At 33.9% G+C, this 26,302-nt stretch overlaps 1 protein-coding gene across 1 annotated transcript in view; it reads left to right on the top strand.

Annotated features, from left to right (window-relative positions):
* LOC115448197 overlaps window positions 1-26,302 on the top strand; it is a 70,982-nt gene that overhangs the window by 3,376 nt on the left and 41,304 nt on the right. Inside the window, exon 2 of the mRNA XM_030175546.2 lies at window positions 9,122-9,344. Within this exon, the coding sequence (XP_030031406.1) occupies window positions 9,177-9,344 (168 nt within the window). The 5' untranslated portion in view covers window positions 9,122-9,176. The remainder of the gene's footprint in view (window positions 1-9,121; window positions 9,345-26,302) is intronic.

Genomic DNA, 26,302 nt, shown 5'->3' with positions numbered 1-26,302 from the left:
CGTTGTCATTCGTCACTATTGCTGTTTGAGTCTGGCTGTTTATTGAATTTTATTCATGGACGTATGTTTATTATGTTTATCTTTTCGGGAGAATTAGTACACACAAGTAGGGCATTATCTTCGCAGTAGAACTTGGTGTCAAGTACTTAAAAGATTTCTACTTTTTTAAAGAATCGAAGGTAGCTCACGCTATATGCACAGGGTTAAACTTTGCAGTAAGCTACATTTTAGTGCAAATTAAGATGCAAGTAGAGTATAACTGAATCCATCATCATATGATCAGGATAAATTCCTATTCCGGGCATTTCTCTTCTTTTCGCATTGTTTACCCGACACGGTTGGTGAATTGGTTGTAAATATCATTTTTTATATGTATATTATCTTCCAATTATAATTTCATTAATTAATCTTATTGTCAAATGTACAGAATATCTAATTGTACATAAAATCTATAATTGGTACACAATTCAAATTTACATAAAAGCTATATTTGGTACACTTGGCCACAATACTAGTACATTAATAATTGAAAGTCTTAATCCACTTTTCTTAGTAATCTTTGAGATTTTTTTTATTCCTAATCCACTAACAATATAAATACATTAATCTATAAACAAAGAACTTATGATGTCATGTTTTCCTCTAACTAATCATCCTAATGTGTTAAGTCCGTCGCTTCGCGTGATTAACGATCTATAATCATAATACAAATTAAAGTTTTTGTTGACATTCCTAAGAAAGTAGTTAATATTTTACGTGTACCACTATAATGTCTCCATCATTACACAACATAAACACGTCTCCACGGTCTCGGGAACATTTTTCACTTTCAGATAAAAATTGACGTGTTCAACGTTGTCGGTGGTCTCATTAAATATTATGTACTTTAAAAAAGAGATTGCTGTGGCATAGAAGTACTTGAAAACGAATATTTGTGTTTTCATATGAACTGATTTCTATAAGTTAAAATACAATTTGTATAATACACAAAAAATAATCAATATACTTCTACTGCTTACCTGAGATACTTATTAGCGTGTCATAAAAAATAGACTAACTATTCGCTAATCTAATATAAATTGTTTTAATAATTTAAAATGTTTCTCGTAACATTAATGGAGGCAAGCGTTTTGCGCTATCTTGTGGTCGGTGACTCTATGGTAAAACAAAATCTAGCATGAAAACGAAAAGAACAAAAGCATGCAGAGTATAAGCACACGGCACAATGCAATAGTGTGCAGTATTGACTATTAACAATGCTATAACAAATATTTAAAGTATTGGTTGTTTGAATATTAAAGACGTGTGCGTGAGAGAACAGATATTAATTGAAACCATTCCTTTTGGAATTTGATAATAAGGAATATTAAAATGTTGATGATAGTCTGGATTTTATCCCCTATATTTTATGTCACACATAAGGGTGTATGGTATTTAACTACTAGATTTAAGTCTATAATATCCCCATGGCGCCCTACTACGTCTCCGTATACTAAGATTCTCGCACGAGCCTCCACCTTTTGCTCCTTTTGTGTAACGTGTAATCAACTCTGCTTTGATGTGTGTGTGTGTGTGTTTACGTGCACCGAGTGCACGTGTGCTGCTCATAAGAAATCCTCACAGCGAGTAAGTTTACAGCATCTACGTATAAACTTCCAACAGATTTCATTTGTTAAATACGAATACCCTCTTTCTGTATCATGTTATACCTTAAAGCTCGTTAAAAATAGCCCAATCAAAGAGATACGGTTAGAAGACGGGTTCCAGACGACCTCATTTTGTTAGATCACTTTCATCTCTACAAAAACCTATAATTTGAAGTCCATTTTGTTTTTGTTTACCCTTGTAGCCTAAGGCTTCTTGGCAACCGCATTACTTTGATAATGATCTTGAAGAATGTAGGTGATTCTGTTTATTATACATGCGTAATTTAAAGTGGATTAATTATGTTTTACGACTCAGAATAATTATATTATACTTTAATATATACCGCAAAATCAGTTTTAAAAATGCCGAAAGACGATACTTCTACGTACTTACATAAATATTAAATATACACGTATAATGATATAATTTGCAGAACTCATTTTATGTTTTTTGCTAGTAAAACTGTCATTAATCACGAATATAGTGTAAGCAATGTTACACTTAAAACAATGAAATAAACATGTCTGAGTATAAGAGTGCATTGAAATATTTACGAGTTTGTTCCTAAGAACAAGTATTACATTAAACTTTATAGGTACTTGAGACCCAAAGGGAAAGCTTTTAAGGTTATCACTCAACATTTATTACTAATGGAGCACTTGAAAAGAGGTGTTTTTTCTGCTTTACGTTAAAACTTTATTTTTTGTTCCCAGGACCGTAAAAAATTACTTGAGACCCATATTTTTCTGCAATATGATATCACATACTTGAACCTACATCAAAAACTGCTTGTGATTTTGATAAAAATAGCCGTTTATACCTTTTCCCACAAATTGTTGGGTAAATGCCCAAGTAGCGTACGATTTCTAAATACAACGTTTATTTTTCATTAAATAGAATTTTAGTTAAGTTTAGTTTATAGTAGTTAGATTAAGATTCATTTCTGTGTACGGAAATCTATAAATATGCAAAATTAGAGATTCAAATTCGTTAAATATTAGTAGTCTGTTAAAAGATGTCACTGGAATTCTCTGATGGTGGATATCCGTCAACAAGTAGCTATCGCAAGGCGGCAATTTGTCGTGAAGCCATAAGGCAAATATTTTGTGCAACTCTTGCAAATGCTAAGGCCGCACATGATGCAACAAGGTCCAAAAAATTTTGTATTTTAGTCAAAAAGTATACACTCAATTCTAAACTTACTTTAAGATATCAAATTCATAGTTTCATCTGTGAGATACCGATGGCCAGTCACGGCACGTGGAGCGTACATCTTATTGGATTCTCCTCGTTCGATCTATTGTACGTAAATTGCTTTAAAAGTTGTATAAAAGGAGCATGATTTGCATTAAATAACTATCAATCGGTGATCTAAGTGTTTGAACAGCATACGCGTTATTAGGGATTTAGAAATCGTTTAACGACGAAATCATTGTCATTTAAGTTTATTTTCGTGTCACTGTGTTTGAAAGGAATGAGGTTGGTGAGGAACTTAAAAAACTGAGAGATTATATAGATATAATTTGAGAGATTTTTATTTATTTGAGGATTGTTGAAATTGCGTAATCAAAATTATTGCTTTAAAATATAACTATTTTTAAAAAGCATTTTATTACAAGGCATCTAGTGCATAGTGTGTGTTTCATAGATTTACAAGACTCTAGCGCTACCTTATTTGAACGTCCGATGACTCCAGAATTGAAGGTTTGATAAATTAATACCACATATCAAAAATTAAAGATTTTCTTTACAAAAATATTAATGACTTCATTAGTACAACTGGTTTATAGTAAAAACACGAAGCCAGCACTGCAACAACTCGAGTGTACCAAACTGGTTCCAACGTACCACTCGAAATTAGTTTTGGGTGCATGGATTATGCATGGTGCTGCCACGAGTATAAAGAAAGGCCGTATAGCCGATGTGATGGGGTTTTTAACCCTTTCAGTTACTTCAAGCTTTTAAACCAAATTAGTACGGCTGAACGGAGCGTTCTAAGTGATTTTATGGCCTGGAGTACGATGCAGTTCTCAGTCTTATGCTGTGACATTCTAAAATTAAATTGAATATTCAGTTATGTCTAAGAGTAATTTAGGTTCAATTTTAACATTGCCAGTGATGCTTCCACTGTATGAATAGGTAAATAGGTTACCTTTACTTGTTTTATGTTTATGGGTTCTTTGTATGGGCTTTGTTTGAATACTTACAGTAGAATATAGGTATATATGACTAGAACTGTAATAAATTGAAGCACCTTATAAAGATTAGGCATTGGGCGCAAACGGTCTAAACGTTTCAAACACTTCTATTTATTTTGTTTCATTGTAAACCACACCACCTCATTCATCAAAATCTGCGGGTTTTTTTTTCGTAATAACACATGGAATTCTTTTTCAACACTTCATGCATTCACTTACAAAATTCCGAGCATTATACCACGAATTAAATAAACATATGCACATCGCAGTCACGGTTTCCATTTCTCGTTACTGCATCCGTAACTAAAAGTAGGAATGTGTCGAGTTACGCAAGTAATATGTACGAATTAACCTCGATTTTTGTTAAATATCGATGGATCGTGATGAATCGGAAGTTGGGTTCAAGCAACCGACTGAAATAACTCGCTTGCTTACATAGCATTTAGAAATAACGAGTAAACTGCCGCATACGAGGTGCATTTGCATGTACCAAATAAAGTCATTTTGGTCGTATTTTGGGTTTTTATAGAAGTAAAGTCAGGTAAACTCATATAGCTAATACAGTGACAACTTAAATTTTTTAATTGTAAATTACAAGTGTGGAAAACATTTTATTACCATTTAGCACCTGTTATCTAAATTAAACAATTTTAACTAATATGTAGGAAATGGTTATTTTTTTACAGTTGTAGAGACATTGGAGAGTACGCGCCCACCTATAAACGAAAATCTTGTCATCACATTTTCAAGAAAACTATAGTTCTTCATGATATAAGTAATCGATTTAATCATTAGACACATTACATCTATACTATTATATAAAGCTGAAGAGTTTGTTTGTTTGTTTGTTTGTTTGTTTGTTTGTTTGTTTGTTTGTTTGTTTGTTTGTTTGAACGCGCTAATCTCAGGAACTACCGGTCCAAACTGAAAAATTCTTTTTGCGTTGGATAGCCCTTTGTTCGTGGAGTGCTATAGGCTATATATCATCACGCTATACCCAATAGGAGCGGGGCAGTAATGGCTAATCTCAGGAACTACCGGTCCAAACTGAAAAATTCTTTTTGCGTTGGATAGCCCTTTGTTCGTGGAGTGCTATAGGCTATATATCATCACGCTATACCCAATAGGAGCGGGGCAGTAATGGCTAATCTCAGGAACTACCGGTCCAAACTGAAAAATTATTTTTGCGTTGGATAGCCCTTTATTCGTGGAGAGCTATAGGCTATATATCATCACGCTATACCCAATAGGAGCGGAGCAGTAATAGCTAATCTCAGGAACTACCGGTTTCAACTGAAAAATTCGTTTTGTGTTGGATAGCCCTTTATTTGTGGACCGCTATAAGCTATATATCATCACGCTATGACCAATAGGAGCGGAGCAGTAATGGCTAATCTCAGGAACTACCGGTTTCAACTGAAAAATTCGTTTTGTGTTGGATAGCCCTTTATTTGTGGACCGCTATAAGCTATATATCATCACGCTATGACCAATAGGAGCGGAGCAGTAATGGCTAATCTCAGGAACTACCGGTTTGAACTGAAAAAATATTTTTGTGTTGAATAGTCCTTTGTTTGTGGAGTGCTCAAAGTTATATATCATCACGCTATGACCAATAGGAGCGGAGCAGTAATGGCTAATCTCAGGAACTACCGGTTTCAACTGAAAAATTCGTTTTGTGTTGGATAGCCCTTTATTTGTGGACCGCTATAAGCTATATATCATCACGCTATGACCAATAGGAGCGGAGCAGTAATGGCTAATCTCAGGAACTACCGGTTTGAACTGAAAAAATATTTTTGTGTTGAATAGTCCTTTGTTTGTGGAGTGCTCAAAGTTATATATCATCACGCTATGACCAATAGGAGTGGAGCAGTAATGGCTAATCTCAGGAACTACCGGTTTCAACTGAAAAATTCGTTTTGTGTTGGATAGCCCTTTATTTGTGGACCGCTATAAGCGATATATCATCACGCTATGACCAATAGGAGCGGAGCAGTAATGGCTAATCTCAGGAACTACCGGTTTGAACTGAAAAAATCTTTTTGTGTTGGATAGCCCTTTGTTCCTGGAGTGCTATAGGCTATATATCATCATGCTATGACCAATAGGAGCGGAGCAGTAATGAAACATGTTGCAAAAACGGGGAAAATTATGAGTTTTGAGAGCTTCCGTTGCCTGCGCTGCGTAAACGGTTAAAGTTATGCAACATCGATGTATGACGGGATTGTTTCACTTAAAAAGTTCTAAATAATATAACAAAAGTCCCCCGCTGCATCTGTCTGCCTTAACGTGTTAAACTCAAAAACTACCTAACGTATTAAGATGAAATTTGGTATGGAGACAGTTTGAGACCCTGGGAAGAACATAGGCTCCCGGGAAACGACTATTTTTATAACGGAAAACTTTAGCCTGAATAACTTTATAACGCGGGCGGAGCCGCGAGCAAAAGCTAGTTACTTTATAAAATGGGTAATATCAGTGCATCGTAAACCAACGGCATGACACGTTCCTGGAACAAGCCACACACACGCTGAGCGCTGTCGCGTCGCTTCTGTCGTACGCGTTGGTCAGCAGGTCGGCGGTCGTATGTCGCTTGACAGTTGACACTTCAAGCCACAGCTAGCCGTACTGATGTTATTATCTACACAATGATCTCATGATTAAGTTTTGTCGCATTTTGGGCTACGCAGAATCCATGTGTTTATCCGTTATGGCTAGATAAATAAACTTTACCGAATCTAAATGGTTTTTAGTATCCATATTATTTTAACAGAATAATACGTAGTAAGAGTAGAGATTAGGAAAATAAGAAGGTAGTTTGGCGTCTGAAAATTACCTTATACAAAATGAAATATTAAGCAGTAACGTCGTTTTCTGTTAAACCGTGCTACTAGTCCAGTCGAGCCGGCTTTATTTCATACGGACATGGTCTGTTGTAACCTGGCTAATCCCGAAACGCAAGAAACTTATTAGGGTATCTAACTATGGCGGATTTTACTACTTTTGGATGTTGCAATTCGGGCGGATATAAAACATATCCTACTACCAGCAAAGTACACCGGCATACTTATAATGTAGATATTTTCTTCAAACTTTATACTATGTCTCTATCATTTCAATAAATATACTTGAATGTAACATTGTCCTTGGTATTTTATAGATGGAAACCTTTATGTCCATTTGTCGTCTAATGAGACTGAACCCCGTCAAGAATGTGGCTTTGATTACCTCTGATCATTAGTGGTCGCCAGTCGTCAGTGAGGACGAGGGTCGTTTCAACATATTTGCTTCAAACGTGTCTTCCGTACACAATGTACATTCTCTAACAAATTATAGTAATTAATTTAATTTTGTAGCGCTACGAGTAAATTAGAATAGAAATTTGAGATTTACCAGTTTGTGTAGTTTTGATTGAGATTGCATAGTACAATATATACTTTTTTTACAGCTAATTCTATTTTGGTGTCGTAGTAATACCTACACTAAATGCAGGCAGCTTTCGACGGGTCTGCCAGGAAATCTTTAGGGGACATGTTTACCAGTGGCTTTCATCTAGCTGATGATGATAATCATGATGAATGTTATTCATTACTTGCGCATGAAAAAATGTATCCGTATCTATTTATACATATAATAAAACCATAGATTATATTCGAAGTACAAGTTTTTGTCTGCGCAATTGTTCGATGACGTATAGCGCTCGGATTCAAAATATAACAATGAAATATTAATCCTTATTACTCGGCTGCGACGAAGCAAGTCGGGTAATAAGGATAGTAGTTTTATGTGTAGTATTTTGTGTGTAGGTATTTAACTTGCGCATAAAAATGTACACCCGTATCTATCTATACATATAATAGAATAGATTATTCGTAAAATAAGTTATGAAAATTAGTCTGCGCGCATTTTTGTTGACGTATAACGCAAACCAATTTACGGATTCAAATATTTAATATAAAAAAATATTAAGCTTTATTACTCTACTACGGCGTAGCAAGGAAGGGTATAGAATAAATCGAAGACAGATGGACACTTTGAAAACGAGCCACACGCGTCGTACGTGTTCTGTGTTAAGGGGAGGTGTATCGGGAAGGTATAACAGGCTGAGATAGATCTAAGTCCACTCAAAGGACGTTGTGAGCACAGCTAGTTTTAAACAAAAATTTTCAAGTGAGACAAGTCATTGTCGGTTAAAGTGTAGACAATGGACGAGGCGTATGCAGTGAAAGGAATCAACTTCATAATCTATTGTGCAATTAAATATGAAAACTCACCTTATTAACCCCGATGTAACAATTATATGGATGAGAAATCAGAGCATGCTCTCCGCCTCTTATTGTCTGCCTGTGAACGGATAATCAATTTACTTGTTTCTAAGTCAAAACTAGATATTAATTTGCGACGGTCTATGAACACCAGAGGCTTATTGTAAATCTTGCTGACAATTGCGAATGATATGTGTGTTTTGTTGAATATGTGTGCCCTTTATATCTTACTTTATGCATAAGTTTATGTGTACTTAGTAGACATTTTCAGACAAAAGTTAGGGCGCATAATCTCACGCTTGTAGCCTCAGCATGGTATGGTGAGATGCTAATCTATAATTATATTTATTGCACTTATTTCTAAATTTCTATAACATTATTTTAAATTGTATTCCAAATTAATCAGAAATCAAAGTATAATAACTAATTGATATGGAATGCGAACTCTAGCTCGCATTGGTTTACGTCTAATTGCGTGGTCACTGGACCAATTGCACGATCAAGCTAGGGAGACATACTCAAAGAAGCTTTCCAACTAACAACATGAATCCAGTATCTGACTTAGCGCCTGCAATAAGGCAATGTAACCGGTAATTTAATTATTGTTGGGTTTGTTTGGTTACACGTTTTCTTTATTGCCAGAAAAAATATACTTGTTCTTAACTACTTTAAATAAATAAGGGTTCACCAGCGCGTGACACGATTTTTTAAAAATAATCTATTAATGCGAACAATTTGCTTTTCAGCTATTTCAAAAGGCCCATAATTTATCGCCCTTAGTTAGAGCTAATAGTAGAGCCTCTCTTTTCTGAAAGAACATTAAACTATCTGCGGTGGTTCATTTAAAATTACAAGGCGAATCAAAGCTTAGTAGACTAATTATATGAGAGGACTGCATGGAGTGCGGATTAACTTAACAGTATACCTATATTGCATGTAGAGACTACATGCTGATTAAATACAATATACTTATTTACAAAGCTGACATTATTCTTGAAAATATTTCAGATACATCAAGATGTCTACCACGCGTTTTAACGAAATGGCGGGTAGGTGATACAACATGGCGGCAACTATGGCGTCACCGGCGCACGACCATTACTTGCGAGATGGGGAACTTCGGCCTCAGCACTCCAGGGACGGCTCCAGAGATTCCGGAATATTTCATACCACTAAAGGGCTTTGGAATGCGCCTGGGCAGAATAATTGCTTTTTGAACAGTGCTGTTCAGGTAAGCTTTGACATAATTTTTATTAATATTTTATTTTATAGTTAAGAGGCGTATTTTTCAGCACCGAATATTAAAAAAAAATAGATAGTGTAGGCCATAGGAACAAATAAACAAATCTTTTATATAGGCAATAAAAGCATGTATTTGTACTCTTGCCGAGCGGTGGGCGGCGCACGATTTGTTTATATGTTTGCTAGGCATCGATGAGATAATCGCGAAATTTTTAATATATTGCATCATAGACGTTACTTTAATTGGAAGTTTCTTTTATAATAATAGTGATTCGTTTCCAATATAAACAGCGATGAGAGATTTTTAATATTTAATTCACGAAATATAAAGCCTGTTAATAATTCTGGGAAAATATGCTCCTTTTATAATATGCATATTATTTTGTGAAAAGAGAACTCACGTATCTAGTTATTTCCGTAAATACTTATGAAAGAAGCCAATAAACATTTGTTTCTATCTACAAACATTAGGATAAAACAGTTACTCGGCATTACGCCGCACCTTTTAAGCTTAAAATTTTTTTGTAATTCATTTCACGTTGATGTAAAGAGCATGAACAGATAAATTGACGACAAACGAGTAGTATTAGCGGTCGCCCGCGCCAGGGTATTATTCAAATTTCAACAGGTAAGATGGCGGAATAATCCTATAACGTCCGTAACTTTAAACTTAGCATTACTTTAAAAAAAATATTTAATTTATGTAGCGAATAACTATTAATATTTGTCTTGATATGCATAAATACCGAATCAACGATGTAAATTAAATTGTTTGATAGGTAGCTTAGCGGTGTTCAAGGTACAAATTTCCTTTAAGTTTCTAAAAATTTAACGTGCTGTATGTTTGCAATTTGAATTCATACGCAGCGGTTTTTAGCATGATAAACTTTCTCTAAATTTTGTCACTTTTAAATTGCGTCAATGACCTTGTTTTTAGAACAAACACTCTTCAACTTAGCGGATCGTAAATCATAAACTATTAATTATATTTATATGTCCGTGTTCGTGTGATGTGAAATCGGTGTTAGTTAATGAAGATTGTTTTGTTTATGAAAACTTTTTATAATTAAATTTGTTGGTAATTTTAGAAAATTTGGAACAAATTTACCAATAAAATAATGTGTAAAAATCACGTAAAAATTTAAAATGCGTGTTTATTTTAAAAGTATGCCTTATTATTAAATTGTCGAACTACTGCGAAGAACAAACACGTTTCTATTGCAAAATATATTTTTGTGAAAAGTAAACAAATGCCCAAACCTGCTGAACTGTTTGGTTTAGTGACATGTGTAACGGCGTGTACTCATTTACACCGGTTCTTACATTATACGTAGTTTCAAAATTGAATCTTAACTTTCTACGTTGAGAGTTCAAAATAGAATTATTGTTCATAACGATGACACCAGTGTCCATTAGGGGTCGGATGACGTGACTTCTGTTCCGATAATGTTAGAACCTGTTTTTATGTTAATATTCATATAGCACGTTTGTTGTATACCAAGTATATGGGATTTTGTTTTCTATGTACAGTTTTAACAAGACTCTTAAATATATTTTCGTTGGTGAGGCGAAAGGTTGGCAACTTTGACATAGTGGCTTTGATCACGGCCAGCATATGCTACTATATAATGTAGCGTGTGAGGTGAAGGGGTCATATATTCTGTTTTATGAACTGACTGTGTTTTTTGACGGATTTTTTAGCTTAATTTCGGTATTAATTGCGTCGGAATGACGCATTATGCAGGACGTAAATTGTTGAAAATTTGGTGTAAAACGGTAACTTGTTCCTTGCGGTTTGTATGGTCATTCTAATTACCGAAAGCTTCAATAATCCTTTCCTCTTTCTCAGCAACACACAAACACCATCAGACAACCCATCTCCTAGATTGTCAATTTTTTGTTGTAATAAAAGTAACGTAATCCCCCTACGGATAGTACCATTCTACGATTTAAATAACTTTATAATGGAGGTCAAGCAAAAACAATAAAACTAAAACTTGTAATTTAATCAAGTTATATATTTTTAATTGTACTTGAATGATATCAATTACGGTTGTTCTCACATAGTTTAAAATAGCAGCCGTGAGAACAGGGACATTTTAAGATTTCGCTGTAATTATACCTTATGTTTTGGTGATGCGAATCACTACACTGATAAGAATAATTCTAATTTTAAAACAAAATTACTTTTATATTTAGAATGTATGAATATATCTCAAATGAAATATATTATTCACTAGGTACTAGGACCAAAAGTAAGGTCTTCAATATTTTTTAGTAAAGTTATTTTATTCACGTATAAAATGCAACATATTCCATCTCCGCGTACGTGGTGATCCAATTTACATAGACATAATTACGATATAGAAAATACTCCACGCACAAAAAATGAACATCCATCGCTTCTCGCATGTAACAACGTAGTATGTATTCCGTCTCGAACTCCCATTAAAATGCTTGCTTCTAATATGTTGCGTGAAGATTCATAAAAACCTAAATATGAAGTCATACCTAATTTTAACATTACACGGATCCAATCCTTGCCGAGGAGTGTTAGGCACGCTTCCGAGGACCTACATTGTAACGCATTTAAACAATATTTCTAGATAGTAGTTTGCTTTTTTATTTCGTGTCGCACGTAGATGCGCACGTGTCCCTAATCATGAAGATTGAATCGAATTTTTCAAAGGGCTTGTCATTTCAAATTCCAGTAGCATAACACGTAACTAAAGAAATAAAGCGTGAACACACGGCACGAGCCAGGAATGTTAGAAAAAGTATAATGTTGAGACAAGGGATTTGCAGACGGAGCCGCGTGTATGAGGAAAGATTGCGTCGCCGGACACTTGATGGATTACTTGCCATGCAATGCCAGTAATATCTAACGATAGCTGCATAGAATAAACTTCTAATTTGAGTGCGGTTGTCGCGAAGAAATATATTTTATTATACGATATATAAAGGAAAAATAATGATAAACATATACGAAGTTAAATTTATTATTTATTCAGATAGATGTGACCAAGTTAACTTGTTACAGCAAAGTATAAAGTTAATTTCTACAGGAAGAAAAAAGTTATACGGTATTATCATCCGGTATTATACAACCGAAAAAAGTATGCGGAATCATGTCAGATTAATCGTTATTACATTAGTTGATGTTTTGGAAGTCTTGAATCTATCGGCAGATACTAATACATATATTACCTGTGCTTTTTTAAATTGTAAATACTAGCAGGAATACAATATGTTACTAAAATAAAAATACTTAAAGTATATTTTTGTGGTAATTAGACTTCCAACATTCCGAAGAATTGAAACAATGCGGACTGAGATGTTGGACGCCCAAAAAGTTTACGTCCTCAGTAAAAATAAACAAATTATCGCGAAAAATCGTTTAAGTCAATATAAATATCAAGCTTTCGCGTGAACATGAGATATAATTACTTATGTACACCATCAATTAATTATACAAGCACCAATTAGGTAATTTTTATTTCTTAAAATATTGAAAAAAATTACCCTTTAAATCATTTTTAAATACAATGATTGAAAATGCAGCTTTTTTATTATATATTTTGTGATTAATTACATTTTAATTTAATTTATAAACAGTGTCATCAACAAAAAGATAATCTAAGGAAATCAATCATTCTAAAACAGATGAATATGACCGTCTGAGATATTAATAGTAGTAAACAAAGGGCGTGTGAAAATCAAACGCCAAATCCAATGTTAGTTTCAATAGCATCTAAGTTCCCATCTATTAGTTAATTGGAGCACGCGATAGTACTATTAATCTCAGTTTGTATGATTAAAAATACTTTGGACATCAACCATCTACAAATAAGATACATATTAAATTACTCGGCCATTGCACTTCCGCTTGTAATTAAAATTTGAGATACTCTAGTACTTGTACTTGCAAGATCCCTTTGACTTGGTTAAGGACTCGTAAGTGATAAGATGAGTACATTCCGTCCGCGCACCTGTATACGTTGAAGTGTTAACTAGATAAGACCAATGTAGGCTTAACGTTCTTAAGTCATTGTTTACTATGCTTTTATCTCTTCCTTAATGCGCTGGTATCGTTCCCTGATGTTAATGGGTCTAGTTTATTGAACCCTCAGGTTAATATGCAGTTTCGTTTTACTATCGCCATCGATTATGCTATTTGTTTGTATTAGTTGCTATTTAAGAGCAAAGGAAATATATTGACCTTTCGAATGAATAATATGCTATTTTAAGCTTGACATTTCCTAAGATTCTTTAACAATGGCTTGTTATTGAGAATTCTGAATCAGAAATTTGTTACGGAATGAAGTCATTGCATTGTTTTAGAATAACATTCTTACAAAATTATTTTCTAAGCTAGAGTACTTTAGACTCATAATCCAATAAACGTTAAAGACCCAATTCCGTGTTCTACTTTAATGTTTATTTTATTGGCGTTTGTAAATCACAACGCAGTTTCAGGTTCGCGTTCGTAAAAAACGTTATGAACTTATGAGTGTTCAAAGAAATGTGTGTTGTAATTTGATATTGCTATAGCTAATCTTGCATACTTTATGCGGTGTTAATGTTAACAGTTCATTATATAGCCGTTCTGTTGGGAAAGATTTAAAATAAAGTATAAACTCAGCTAATAAAATAACTTTTGGTTGTTCCCAGTTTAAATGATAGCTAGAAAGATCATGTTTGTACTACGATTCATGGAAGCAGTCTATCGAAATAGTAGATGTATATCTACTTCGTCTGGCTCATGTTGAAATCCCTGTTAAAAGAAGCGTTTTAGGAGCTAGGATACTACCAATTTTATTAAAATACATTACTGACACAGCTATCTAAGTATCAAGCAGCAGTCTTTTATTTCACCAAAACATCAAAGAAATCGTCAATTACATGTCTTGTGTCCTATAAGTATCTTTCTTTTTAAGAATCGGTTATATTTAACAATAAGTTATTCTCTGAAGTTTCCACAGCCTTAGCTTCTGTCTGTTATTGAACGTATAGAGTTCGTGCCACCGCCTATTTCTAAACAATTCTCTTTGAACAGGTGCACGTGTGTTTACACAAGTCATTTTACTAACTATCGTGTATACTACTCATACTCGTGGACGTTCCTTGTTTACTTGCCGCTATTAGGTACATTGTGGATTGATTTTTATTAAACTTTACATAATGGTCTAAAATTGCTTGTTACTTTCGTTGGTTATAATATAAACAATGTAATATAGTCCGTATATTTCTTATCGTGTTTTTTTTTATTTTAATATTCGACTTTTCGAAGACAGCAGCTTTCATGCTTATGGAGCAGACTGAGGTGTTGGTCGCCCGAAAAGTCAAGTTATAATATCTACATGGATTTTATAAATATACAAAATTTGTTAAATATACGTAAATTGGTAAAATTCAAAAATTTGTTCTATTTTGATGTCTACATTCGGGTAAACATAAAAATTAATAGTGAAGTTTGTGAGCCACTAAACATGCGATAATGGTGCTGGTGGGTATACTTAATGTCTATAAATCAATTAGGGACTAAACATTTTGGATATCACTTTTATTATTATACATAGGTACTTATAATGAAGTAACCAAACCTAGATTTGTAATAGACTAGCACTGCGGCTGAGCTTACTTCCTTACTGTTTGATAGAAAATATTATGAACAAAATTCGGCACATAAAAGTTATAAATTTTGTGTTACTGTCTACAAATAAATTATTCAGCATTGCTTTTTGCTTTTGATAATGCCCGCATTGACTGCTAATTTGTATTGAATGAATGCTCAGAATGAATGAATGGGCCCTCAGTTGCTTAGTAATTTTTACTTCGCCTTATAGCAGTTATCGCGATTGAAGTGCAAATGCTATAACATTTGCTTTTCTTGAATGCTTTTTTTTGCAATGCAATGAAATGCGTGAATATTATAAATTTTGCACCATAATACAAATATGTCCAAAGGAAACAAATAAATAATTATTTAAATTATGCTTTATACGTCTAAACATAATTCATAAATGATATAGAATTCATTTAAAATATTTGTTTGATTCCGCTCTACAAAAACTAGAATTTTTACCTGAGATAAAATTAATATTATGCAATTAAAACATTATTATTTTATCTGCATAAAATATGTTTAATTTCAATAAAGACCTAATTGTAATTCACGATTTTACGAGTACAATTTTTATTTTAGACACGTCAGACACTGTCGCACTTATGTGATTTCGTGACATGAAGACTGACGTTGAATGTGGAATGACCATCTACGGACATGTGTAACATAATAAGGTAGCTGTGATGTATTTATACACACATCTCGCTTGTGGGAACCTAGAACATTTTTAGATCATTTACCATTTAAATTTGTACTTGACCGTTCTGTCATTTTACGCGTAATACTTGTGAACACCGTGTGTAAAATATATTTGCATTTATGAGACAACTTGTTAATGACAGTCAACATTCGACAAAATTAAATAGAATTAATCATGCGCGATTTTTTTTTACTAGGATAGCATATATTATAAATATAATATAAAATAATTATACACGCATTTGAGTTGCTTTTCGCCTTAAAAGTTTTTAGACACTTATCAGTATTCTTGGCCACTACTTCATAAGTTTACGTCGTTAGTATGTTCGTTATAGCAGATAGAACGCCATAAGCGTATATTCAGCTGCCGAGCTAAACAGTTAATGCCATGTATGGTTAAAATGAAAAAAGCAAATGTGAATGAATATGAAATGAATAAGCTGTTATTATTGTACGCATTTTATGGTCTATTATTGTAAACAAAAATGGACATAAAATGTCTTATTTTCTTAGTGGCCAATTAACATTGCACTAAAATTACTTATTCATGAACATTTACATGTCTGCTACAACGTTGCAAAATACATTATTTGGTATATTATTCTTTAGCAAGCCCAAAAAAACAAATAAAATAAAATTACACTATTCAATTTCTAAATAATACGATAATGTACAATATAAAAATATTGCTTGCAATAAAATACCATAACATTCTAAACTCCCAAAGCAGATGCTATCGTTGAAAATTATTATAAACATACTTTACTTTGATTTCTTACGCTTTCAGAGTTTGCGCGCACTACGTTGAATTTTTATTTTGGATGTATTTAGTTTCATAGTAAAAATATTGTATCCGTTCATAATTATCATTGGTTACACTTTTATCAGCCTGCCCGTGACGCAAAAGTAAATGATAGCGTAAGAAGTTTTTTGTCCTTGCGTACCATGTCAGGTAGTTATGATTAAATCGTAATAAATGCGCTTTCCTCACGCTGACACCCTGTCTCATTATCGCGCAGTGCGTGCGATTTTTTTTTATCAAAATGCGCGATAGATCTTATATTTTGTATATAATTAATGATTGTTTACAAAACTCTTCGTATTCTATTGCTGAACATAATAACTAACGCGCGTTGATTTGTTTTATAAATATTGAACGGCTCAAGTACACATGTTTTCATAATTCTACACCTGTCCATTTCCATACAATATTTCACGAATTTGCCTACAATAACCAATGTGCGGCTCGTGCGCAAACGGCGATCCTGTTAAATTGTTATTAAATGTCACTACTGTAATTAGTTTTTTGTAGCGAACTCCCCTCGTCTGTAATTACGTGGAGATGTATTTCATTATAATTTATGCGGACATATTGCAATCAGCAAGTAAGTTTGAACTTATATTAAGTAGAAGTCATTTCCATTTTATACCTAGAAATAGATAAAAAACGCTCGAAAATATATAATGTTTTATTTAATTTACAAATATTTTTTTAGACTTCTTTGAGGGAACTATCAATCCATATTTCACGTAAATAGGTTTTGCAATCGTAACTGTATCATTTAAAGTTCATATAGGTCGATCGTGACGATTTAATTATCGCTAGTTAACTGTGTGTATGGTAGAGGCATGTTCTTCCCAGTTTTGTCTAAAGCAGAAATGCGTCGACTCCGAGTCATAACTGCTACAGGCTACAGCGACTCACATTAAATTTACATGAAGTAGTTCTTCTATTGCGATTTGTGTAGTCAGTAAAATTGCCAGTGGCCTAAACAAACTCTTACTCTTAAGGCAAAAACCTATGGTCGTTTATTTAAATGAGTGACGATAAAACAATAATAATTTCTTAGGGCGCGCACCTGCGCCGCATTTGTTGCTTTTAACGACATTCTGTCGTGGCTCGTGACTCGGTGTGTCGATGATTTCCGACACTCAACGAGCTTTATCGTCCATCTCTGTCCTTTAACAATCAATATTAATGCATCATATTGTAATCGACAGATGTTTCAGGTGTAGGTCTTGTGTGTATTATGGGTTTGCTTTATTAACACTTTTATGTTCATTAACGATTCATATGCTTTGTAGTTCATGTAGAACATGTAAATTACGACGCGGAGTAGTGAAAGAAGAAGACACAAAGTACTGTGTATCAAGCCAGAGCTCTTACACTAGGATCATGCCATTTTAAAATGTTAAAAAAGTAGTTTACCATCTGAAATTTGTTAACATCCTTTGATCTTAAGGCTCATAAAGGTTTGCGCATGTCTAAATCATCATACTTAATTCTCAAACTGTTATTAATAATAATAATACTAATATCAGCCCTGTATTATATACTTGCCCACTGTTGAGCACGGGCCTTCTCTACTACTGAGAGGGATTAGGCCTTAGTCCACCACGCTGGCCTAGTGCGGATTTGTAGACTTCATACACCTTCGAAATTCCTATAGAGAACTTCTCAGATGTGCAGGTTTTCTCACGATGTTTTCATTCTCCGGTAAAGCGAACGATAAATTCACAAGGAATACACACATTATTTTAGAAAAGTCAGAGGTGTGTGCCCTTGGGATTTGAACCTGCGGACATTCGTCTCGGCAGTCCGTTCCACACCCAACTAAGCTATCGCCGCTTTCGGCTGTTATTAAGATTTCATAAATTCTTAACATAAACAAAACATTGTGAAAAATTGCACAGAACTGTAGCCTAGAAAATTACGGACGCTCTTCGGTACGGTTCGGCACGATATTCATGTATGCAACTTTTATTGATATAAAACATCACACAATTATTGTAGATAGTTTTTAATTACATTAAAGTAAAATTTAGTATATAAATTCTAGATTTAAGTAACAATTGTAGGTGGTTGTGAGTGAACATCTTCGCGGTTAATTCAGTGTACTGGGTGGAACAATGAGAGGCGTTAGGTGGGCGCTAAGACAGTAGCGTCACGGGTCGCCGCCTCCGGAAGGAACACGCCGTGGGAACTAGCCACACACAAGACTCCCTTATTCGCCTACATAATGTTTTGTAATTAGTGCACACGTACTGCATTAGAACCATCGTGAACAATTAAAGCTATTTTTAGAAATCATCTATCAAGCGGTATGACGGCATCATCGCTATCGGATAAATTAGATAAAACAACTATGATTCTTAACTGAAAAAGTGTAAACTCTCACGACGACGGCAATGTATTACCCATCACGGTTTCCTGAAGATAATTTTTTACTAAATATTTATTTGGCCAGACGGCTATAATTTCCAACAGGCTTGATGATGAAACAATTAATCACCGTCATCCGGCAAATATATTTTTTATGACATAAATAACATGCAGGTAACGTATTGTACTTATAGTTCTGTAAAAATACAACAATAGAGAGCGTAATACTCAGACATGTGTGTGCTTGTCTGGATTCGCGTATGGACAACAATAGTAATGTATAGCTTTCCTGCCTTTTATTAAGTCTCGTCGTTCTCTCAAATTCAAAGAACATCTGTGAAGAATAGTAAGTCCGATATTTAATGCCATATTGTGTACGGCCTGTTCTTTATTTTATTAGAGGAAAACGGATTAGGAATAATGCATTAGTATTAAATACGTTTTATGCACATAAATTGGAGCCAAGAAAGCTTGGTTTTAAAATAGTGTAGACTTTATGTGCGTTGATAATAATGGTTTACAATTTGACAGCAGATATTTCTATAGAAAAGGTTAAAATAATATTTTTTTAATTGAGAAATTATTGTGAAATATCTATAGAGAATATTATTCAATTTTATAAAACAGTATAGGTACCTAAAACTCATACTTACTAAAAGTGCATCGTCTAGAAATCTTAATGTAGGTATATATACTTATAATATTCAAATAAAAAAGTCGATATATACCCGTGTGTACCTACTTATTAAATCTATAATGATCTGTAATAGGATTGATTTAAATAAAAATGTCTATTAACTTAGTTACGGTGAGGATATAATTTGATCCCACGCTGCGTATTCTCGATCGTTACTTTACCTCTTTTGGATCATTTTATTGCAAGAGTAATGAGCGGTTTAAGTACATCGGTCATGGCTCATGATTTAAATGTTCCATTTTGTATAAGGAATCAATCTAAAAAAATACGTCATAATGATGTAACGATAATTTGCATTTGGATTTGAATAAAATATGTTTAAGAATGAAATATGGCGACTAATTTAATTTAATGACAAATTGGTCTGTTTTCTTATGTATCCTGTACATTCGGTAATTAGCTTAAAATTGCCTGCCCTTTGGTTCCATTTGGAAAAGCAAATTTATTCGTATTCGCATTAGCGAAACCGATAATTTTAATATTGATTACATTATTCATAGCGTAACTCATAATTACTATTATTTCTTTCTATCAATCGTTTTTAGGGAGCTCTTAAAATTCGCCTGTTTTTCTTAACTCTGAGTTTTTTACATATCATTTAAGTGGAATATAATTGCTTTTTGAGGGTTAAGATGTTTGTATTCCCACAACGTGTGTGTCCGGAAATATATCATCTATATCAACTTTAATCTTTTATTTCCTATGTGTATAATTTTAGAGCATTGTTTATTTTAGTGAAGCGGAAACAAAGTAATCATAAAATAATTAGAAAATGTCACAATAATACGCTTTTCATTCATGTCATCTCTGTTATAAATTGTGGGAGTTTCCCTGCCTCGCGGTGATTGCACATATCTTTGTTAGTTTTGTGTGAACCGTATATTTAGTTTTTCTTTACCTAAGTCTATACCTAGTCTAAGTAGTCTTTCTTATTAAAGTCACGTATCTGGTAAATGGTAGACAAATTTTCTAGAAGGCTCGTAAAAAATTTTGAAAATAAATACGATTGAATCGATAAATTGAAATTGGAACTAATCTGTCGACCTCACGTCTGCCCCCTCTTTATTGAAGATTAATCGGTCTGTTGGGTTTTTAGACACACTTCTATTTCAATGGATATTGTCGACTCGGTGCTGCATTAGACATTTTTAACGTTTATAAATGAATGACTAAGTAAAAACTTAGATTATATGTCCAATTTTATCAATAATCATTATTTTTCTGTAATTTTATATCTATTTAAAATTATGTCAGCACACATCTAACGCTATTTATAATGAAGCTAAGCTATTACCTCTCCCTTCAAGAATAGTAATAATATATGCAAGGCAACAGAAGAAAATTGTGTCCACAAATACGTGAAAAAAAGACTTAAGTAATACTATGTCGAAGGGGTGAAGAGCGGGAGGGTTCTAACATGAATTGCCCTCAATTTGTCTGTGAACGCTGAACCGCAACTCCGCGGCGAGTCAATGTTGATGACTCACATTTCCCGGCCGACTTTAAGGATGCCCCAAGTGACGAGGTAAAAAACCGTCATTGTCTGCAACAAACAATTGTGGAACCAAGTCGTAACCGTCGCGCCGTCCGGCTGTACGTCGCAACTGACGTTTAGTATCCAATTTTACGGGACCTTTTAAATATTTAAAAGCAAGATTACTTGAGTTATTTACAGTGGAAATAAATTTTGTTTGAAACCGACCAGTGGTTAACTTTATTAATGTTCAAATGTAATAAACATTCTTTAAGATATTAGACTACATATTATGTTAATCTCTTGCATGCAACGTGGGTAAAATTTTTGCCACCGAAATAATAATATTCGGTGAATAAGACAGAGAAGTATATTCGTACACAGAATTTAAATTATAGTTGAAACCACGTTGAAGTAACGAAATTTTAGTATCTAATTTACTGGTTAGCTTTGGCGAGCTTATTACTTTTGATTATTACTCATAACATAATTAAAATCCAGCAATTATAATTACCATAACACATTTAAGGAAAGTGAACACGTACAGTTATTGTTATATTTGCAAGATACGAACCGTTGTGTCTGAATGTATGTTGCGGCTAATCTGGTCATCAGGGCCCGCCTCATCCACGATGCAAGACGTGTGAGAAACCCAGCCGAGCACGACGTTCGACCGTGGACCGGCTAACGATCTAATTACACCTGACTCAACGGTCAAAGGTTGATCACACATAAGGATGTTCTATTGTCCATTTTAGAGCCTAATTTTTTAAATACAAACATTCTGAGTTCTGTTTATAGCTTTGATCGAAAGGTATTCTGTTAGAAATAATAACATGCAAGCGAGTGTATTATTCCTTTCATGGGGTTAAAGCTTACTCCATACCAAATTTCATCGAAATTCGGTTCAAAAGATCAACTGTGAAAGAGTAACAGACATATAGTTGCTTCAGTATTTGTAGTATTACATAGTTTAGATTGGCAAATAAGGATTCTGTTGGCACAATATAGGTCACTTTATTTTTTGTCGTATGGGATCTGAGCCATTGCCCTTTGCACCCATCTTAAGAAAACCAGCTTACCACGCCTTTGGCAGTTCGTATTGTAATAAGGAAGGTAAGCAATATAGTAGGAAGTCTATAAAAGGATGCTACTTATAAGGCACTATGCAATTTTATTGTTACGTGTTTCTTTCTTCCTACTTTGTGAATGTTCTTCAGGCGTATTGAGATTCAATTGAGCAGGGACATTAATTGTGGCGGCACGCATCGAGCCGTGGCGACTATCCTGGGAAACGTCGGTTAATGGCAAAATTATTTTATGTTTGCAAATGTTAAGTCACTGCTAATGGCTAAAGGACATAAAATATTAATGAATATAATGTCTACTTACTTTTTATATTTATTTATCGTTATTCTACCCCATTATGTGATTGTCACACTTTATCAAGTATGAAAATGAAGAGTTTGGATTAGATTCTACAAGAAGATATCTGTCAGGTATCAACACCTTCTGAAAGAGCCAGTACGAGATAAACACTGAATGAAAATTTCAAAGTGTTGCTCAATCTGGTATTCGAACTCAAGACCATATAGTCCAAAGCCCACATATACAGTTACTAAACCAAGAAGACGGCAGTCGAAAATAAAATATATTTTTTAATAACTAATGAAAGCATGGGAATGTATTCATAACCCATAACGATTGTTTCGGTTTATGGTGAAGGATTGATTGTGGGATCGCGGTTACATCATATTTCTCGCTCAATTACAGTGTTCATGAATGTTTACACTGTATATGAAGTCCGGTATATGTATGATATTGCAAGTAAAAACATAGCACAAACACACACGCACACACATTCACGCCTTTTATTCCAAAGGGATAGGCAGAGGCGCAACTAGTGCATCCATTTTTCGCCGTGTGTATTCCGTCCTATGCTTTGATAGACGGCGAGCTAATCGCTATAAACAATAATAATATTAACCCTGTACTATATACTGTCCCACTGCTTGGCACTGACCTCCTTTGCTACCGATAGTAATTGGGCCTTAGTCTACCACGCTACCCTAATGCGGGTTGGCAGACCTCACTTACCCTCAAATTTTTATGTAGATTTTTTTAGGTATGTATAAGTCACGATGTTTTCCTTCGCCATTAAAATGAACGATAATTGATAAACTCTATATTCAAAATTTTCGAGAAGCCAGGTTTTGGGTTTAGAACCTGCGAACCTTCATCTCGACAGATCAACCTTCGTCATCAAAATTAACCGCTAAGGAAAATTTAATAATGTAATTTAATGAGTTAATTATTCTTGATTCTAATAAAATATCTTAGGGAATCTTCGAACTCATATAAGATTTGGTTTTTCCACTTCCAAAGAGACATTCAGACATTGAAAAGTTATATGAAAACTTATGAAAAAATTGAGACTACGACTAAATTCCTCTATTGCTTCCATTACCAATGTAAAAAAATATATTAAAAATTTGTATTCCCCGTGTCTCCCACGGCTCGGCGCCAGCGCACCCAGCCACGCGCTGTAGTCGCTCGATCGCCGTGAGAAATTATATTCCGGTCGCGCTTCGTGGATTTCTTATTACAATAATATATTTGACTTCATGCCTACAAATCGCTTTTTTTGTGACCGACAAATGTGGAGCAGTAGTCTGTTTTTTTCATATTTTTCGGCATACTTAGCTTTTTCGGCACGTATACAAGCAAATTCTTGGAATAAGATTAAAATTCCACTAATGCCTAATATATGTGAAAGTTTGTGAAGATATATGGATGTGAATTGATAGACGTTTTGAGTGGATTTGAATGAATTTTTCTATCACTTTTGACTGTAATGTAGTCAGTAGCTTTGTTAGGATAGAAAAAAATTAAAGCTTAAAGTAGGATATTCAAAAAACCGTCAGCTTAGTCCCTATTCATGAAATGATCATCACATTAATAGTATTACGTATGTATTGATGATTATGTAAGATCAGAAGATATTTTCCAAACCCTTGATTCAAGGTTACCGGTTAAAATTATGCCACATTGATCACCTAATTCTTGATTTAAAAGTGAAGATGCCTTGCTTCCTTATTTAATAATAATTTAGGTTTTAGATACTAATGTAATATATAAAAAGTATTTTGTATTGAATTACTATATATGGACATGAGATATAAAATGCATATGCTTAGTGAGATAACTTCATGATTTCGTTAACATTTTTGCTTTTTCTTGAAACACTGTCTTTATTATACAGGTTTTGAATTTAGAAGACACAGACAGGTAGTAACAATGCAAACATTCAACCGTCTCCAAATCGTATGATCATTTAGAGACAAGACGATAATAAAATACAAATAAACTGCTTAAACGGCTATCGGACGGCCGTTAACCTGTACTCTCTTGACTATAAACTTAACATGGGGAACTTAATGTTGCCAGAGTTGAAAGGAAAAATCTACTATTTAAGTCACAGCTCATAGCTCATATAAAGCAGCGATAGCCTAGTTGCTTGTGAAACGGACTGCCGGACGAATGTCCGCAGGTTCAAATCCCAAGGGCACAGACCTCTAACTTTTCTAAAAAAATATGTGCGTATTCTTTGTGAATTATCTTTTGCTTTAGCGGTGAAGGGAAACATCGTGAGGTAACCTGGATACCTGAGAAATTTTCTATTAGGAATTTTCGAGGGTGTGTGAAGTCTACCAACCCGCACTAGGCCAGCGTGGTGGGCTAAGGCCTAATCCTTCTCAGTAGAAGAGGAGGCTCGTGCCCAACAGTGGGACAGTATATAATACAGGGCTGATATTATTATTATATTATCATAGCTAATTCGATAAAAAATTTGAGTCCGAGGAAATTACAATTCGATGAAAACATTTATATTATACGGCGCGAGCCAAACCGGTCGCTGATTACTAATTAGAGGTATGTGGTGCGATATTGTGCCTGATCCAGTTTTACTTGGATTCTTTTACGAGTATATAAATAGACAGAAGATAGGTATACACGTTTAAATATTTTATAATGTCTGATGAGGTCCTTTATCGAGATTTGTAATAATTTGCACTTAAGATATCGTATCAACTGGAAACAGATCATCAAACAGATTTATTTGGCCTTTTGGTTGTCATTGCTACGAATGTTGGATAAAGTAGTAAAGTACAATGACATTTATGGAGAACGATTTTCTAACGAATAACTTATTTACTCATCACATTTTGGCATCCTGCTATCATACATCTCAGAAATTATAACATTGTATAACAAATATAATTTCATAATTCCCAATCGAGGTGACAACCTCATTTTGGTAATAATTGTTGAAAACCTAAGTACAGTAATCCAGTAATTATGTCATCAGTAAAACAGTCTTAAAACATGGTTATTAGGTATAACAAAATGCACAAATTGCAACTAGTGCAAAGAATACATCCGCTCAAGTGTTGCAGTTTCGTGAATAGCCGTGAGAATCGCGTGTTGTTTACATCATTACAGCACCCGCATGCGCAGACCGCCGTGGTGTCGTGTTGAATACTTCTTGAAAGTTTACTAATCTGGGAAACAATAATAACAATGGATCGTATGCGAAAAAGTGTTATTGGAAATCAGTCGTCGCGATTCATTGTGCCTTCTATTAGTATGCGATCTTCTATGTTATTTGATAATGTATTGGTACTTGTTACGCAAATTGTTTATTTCACAATAAAACTTGTGCAAAACGGTTTTATAAATTTGATAATAAATTTGGAATAAGTAATAAATGCTAAATATTGTTTATGAATACGTATATTGGTAATATTAGTAAGACTGCGCTTTAAATATACGTATTTATTTTAATAATTTAAAACTTAAAACGATAAATTATTTAGCTATTGCAATGTAGTAAACATGTTTTAAAAGATGAGTTCATTGTCACAAGTATTGGTTTACGCCTATTGCTTGCATATGAGCAATAACACATAAACATTTGCTATAACATTTTTACTAGGCGCTTCGTTAACAAGCTTTTGAATGTATCTACGAGAGTTCACTTTATTTACATTACGTCATAGTTGCTACATTTATTTAATTTCGGGCGTTAGAGAGCATAATTGCCATAATTAACTTATAATACTCCATACACTCCGTCGTACTTTTTTTTTATATCAGGGTAGAGTGCAAGATTTTGTCAATTTATTTAAAATATATTATTTTTAAGGTCATATTGTGTATAATTTATATAATCTATTATTTCGTTTTCGTTTAACCATATTTAGAGGTCCCTTTAACGGTAAAACTCT

The sequence above is a fragment of the Manduca sexta genome, chromosome 20, assembly GCF_014839805.1.
Source record: "Manduca sexta isolate Smith_Timp_Sample1 chromosome 20, JHU_Msex_v1.0, whole genome shotgun sequence".
NCBI classification, from domain to species: domain Eukaryota; kingdom Metazoa; phylum Arthropoda; class Insecta; order Lepidoptera; family Sphingidae; genus Manduca; species Manduca sexta.
The sequence above is the reverse complement of the archived record's forward strand: the minus strand, read 5'-3'. Positions and strand labels throughout refer to the sequence as shown.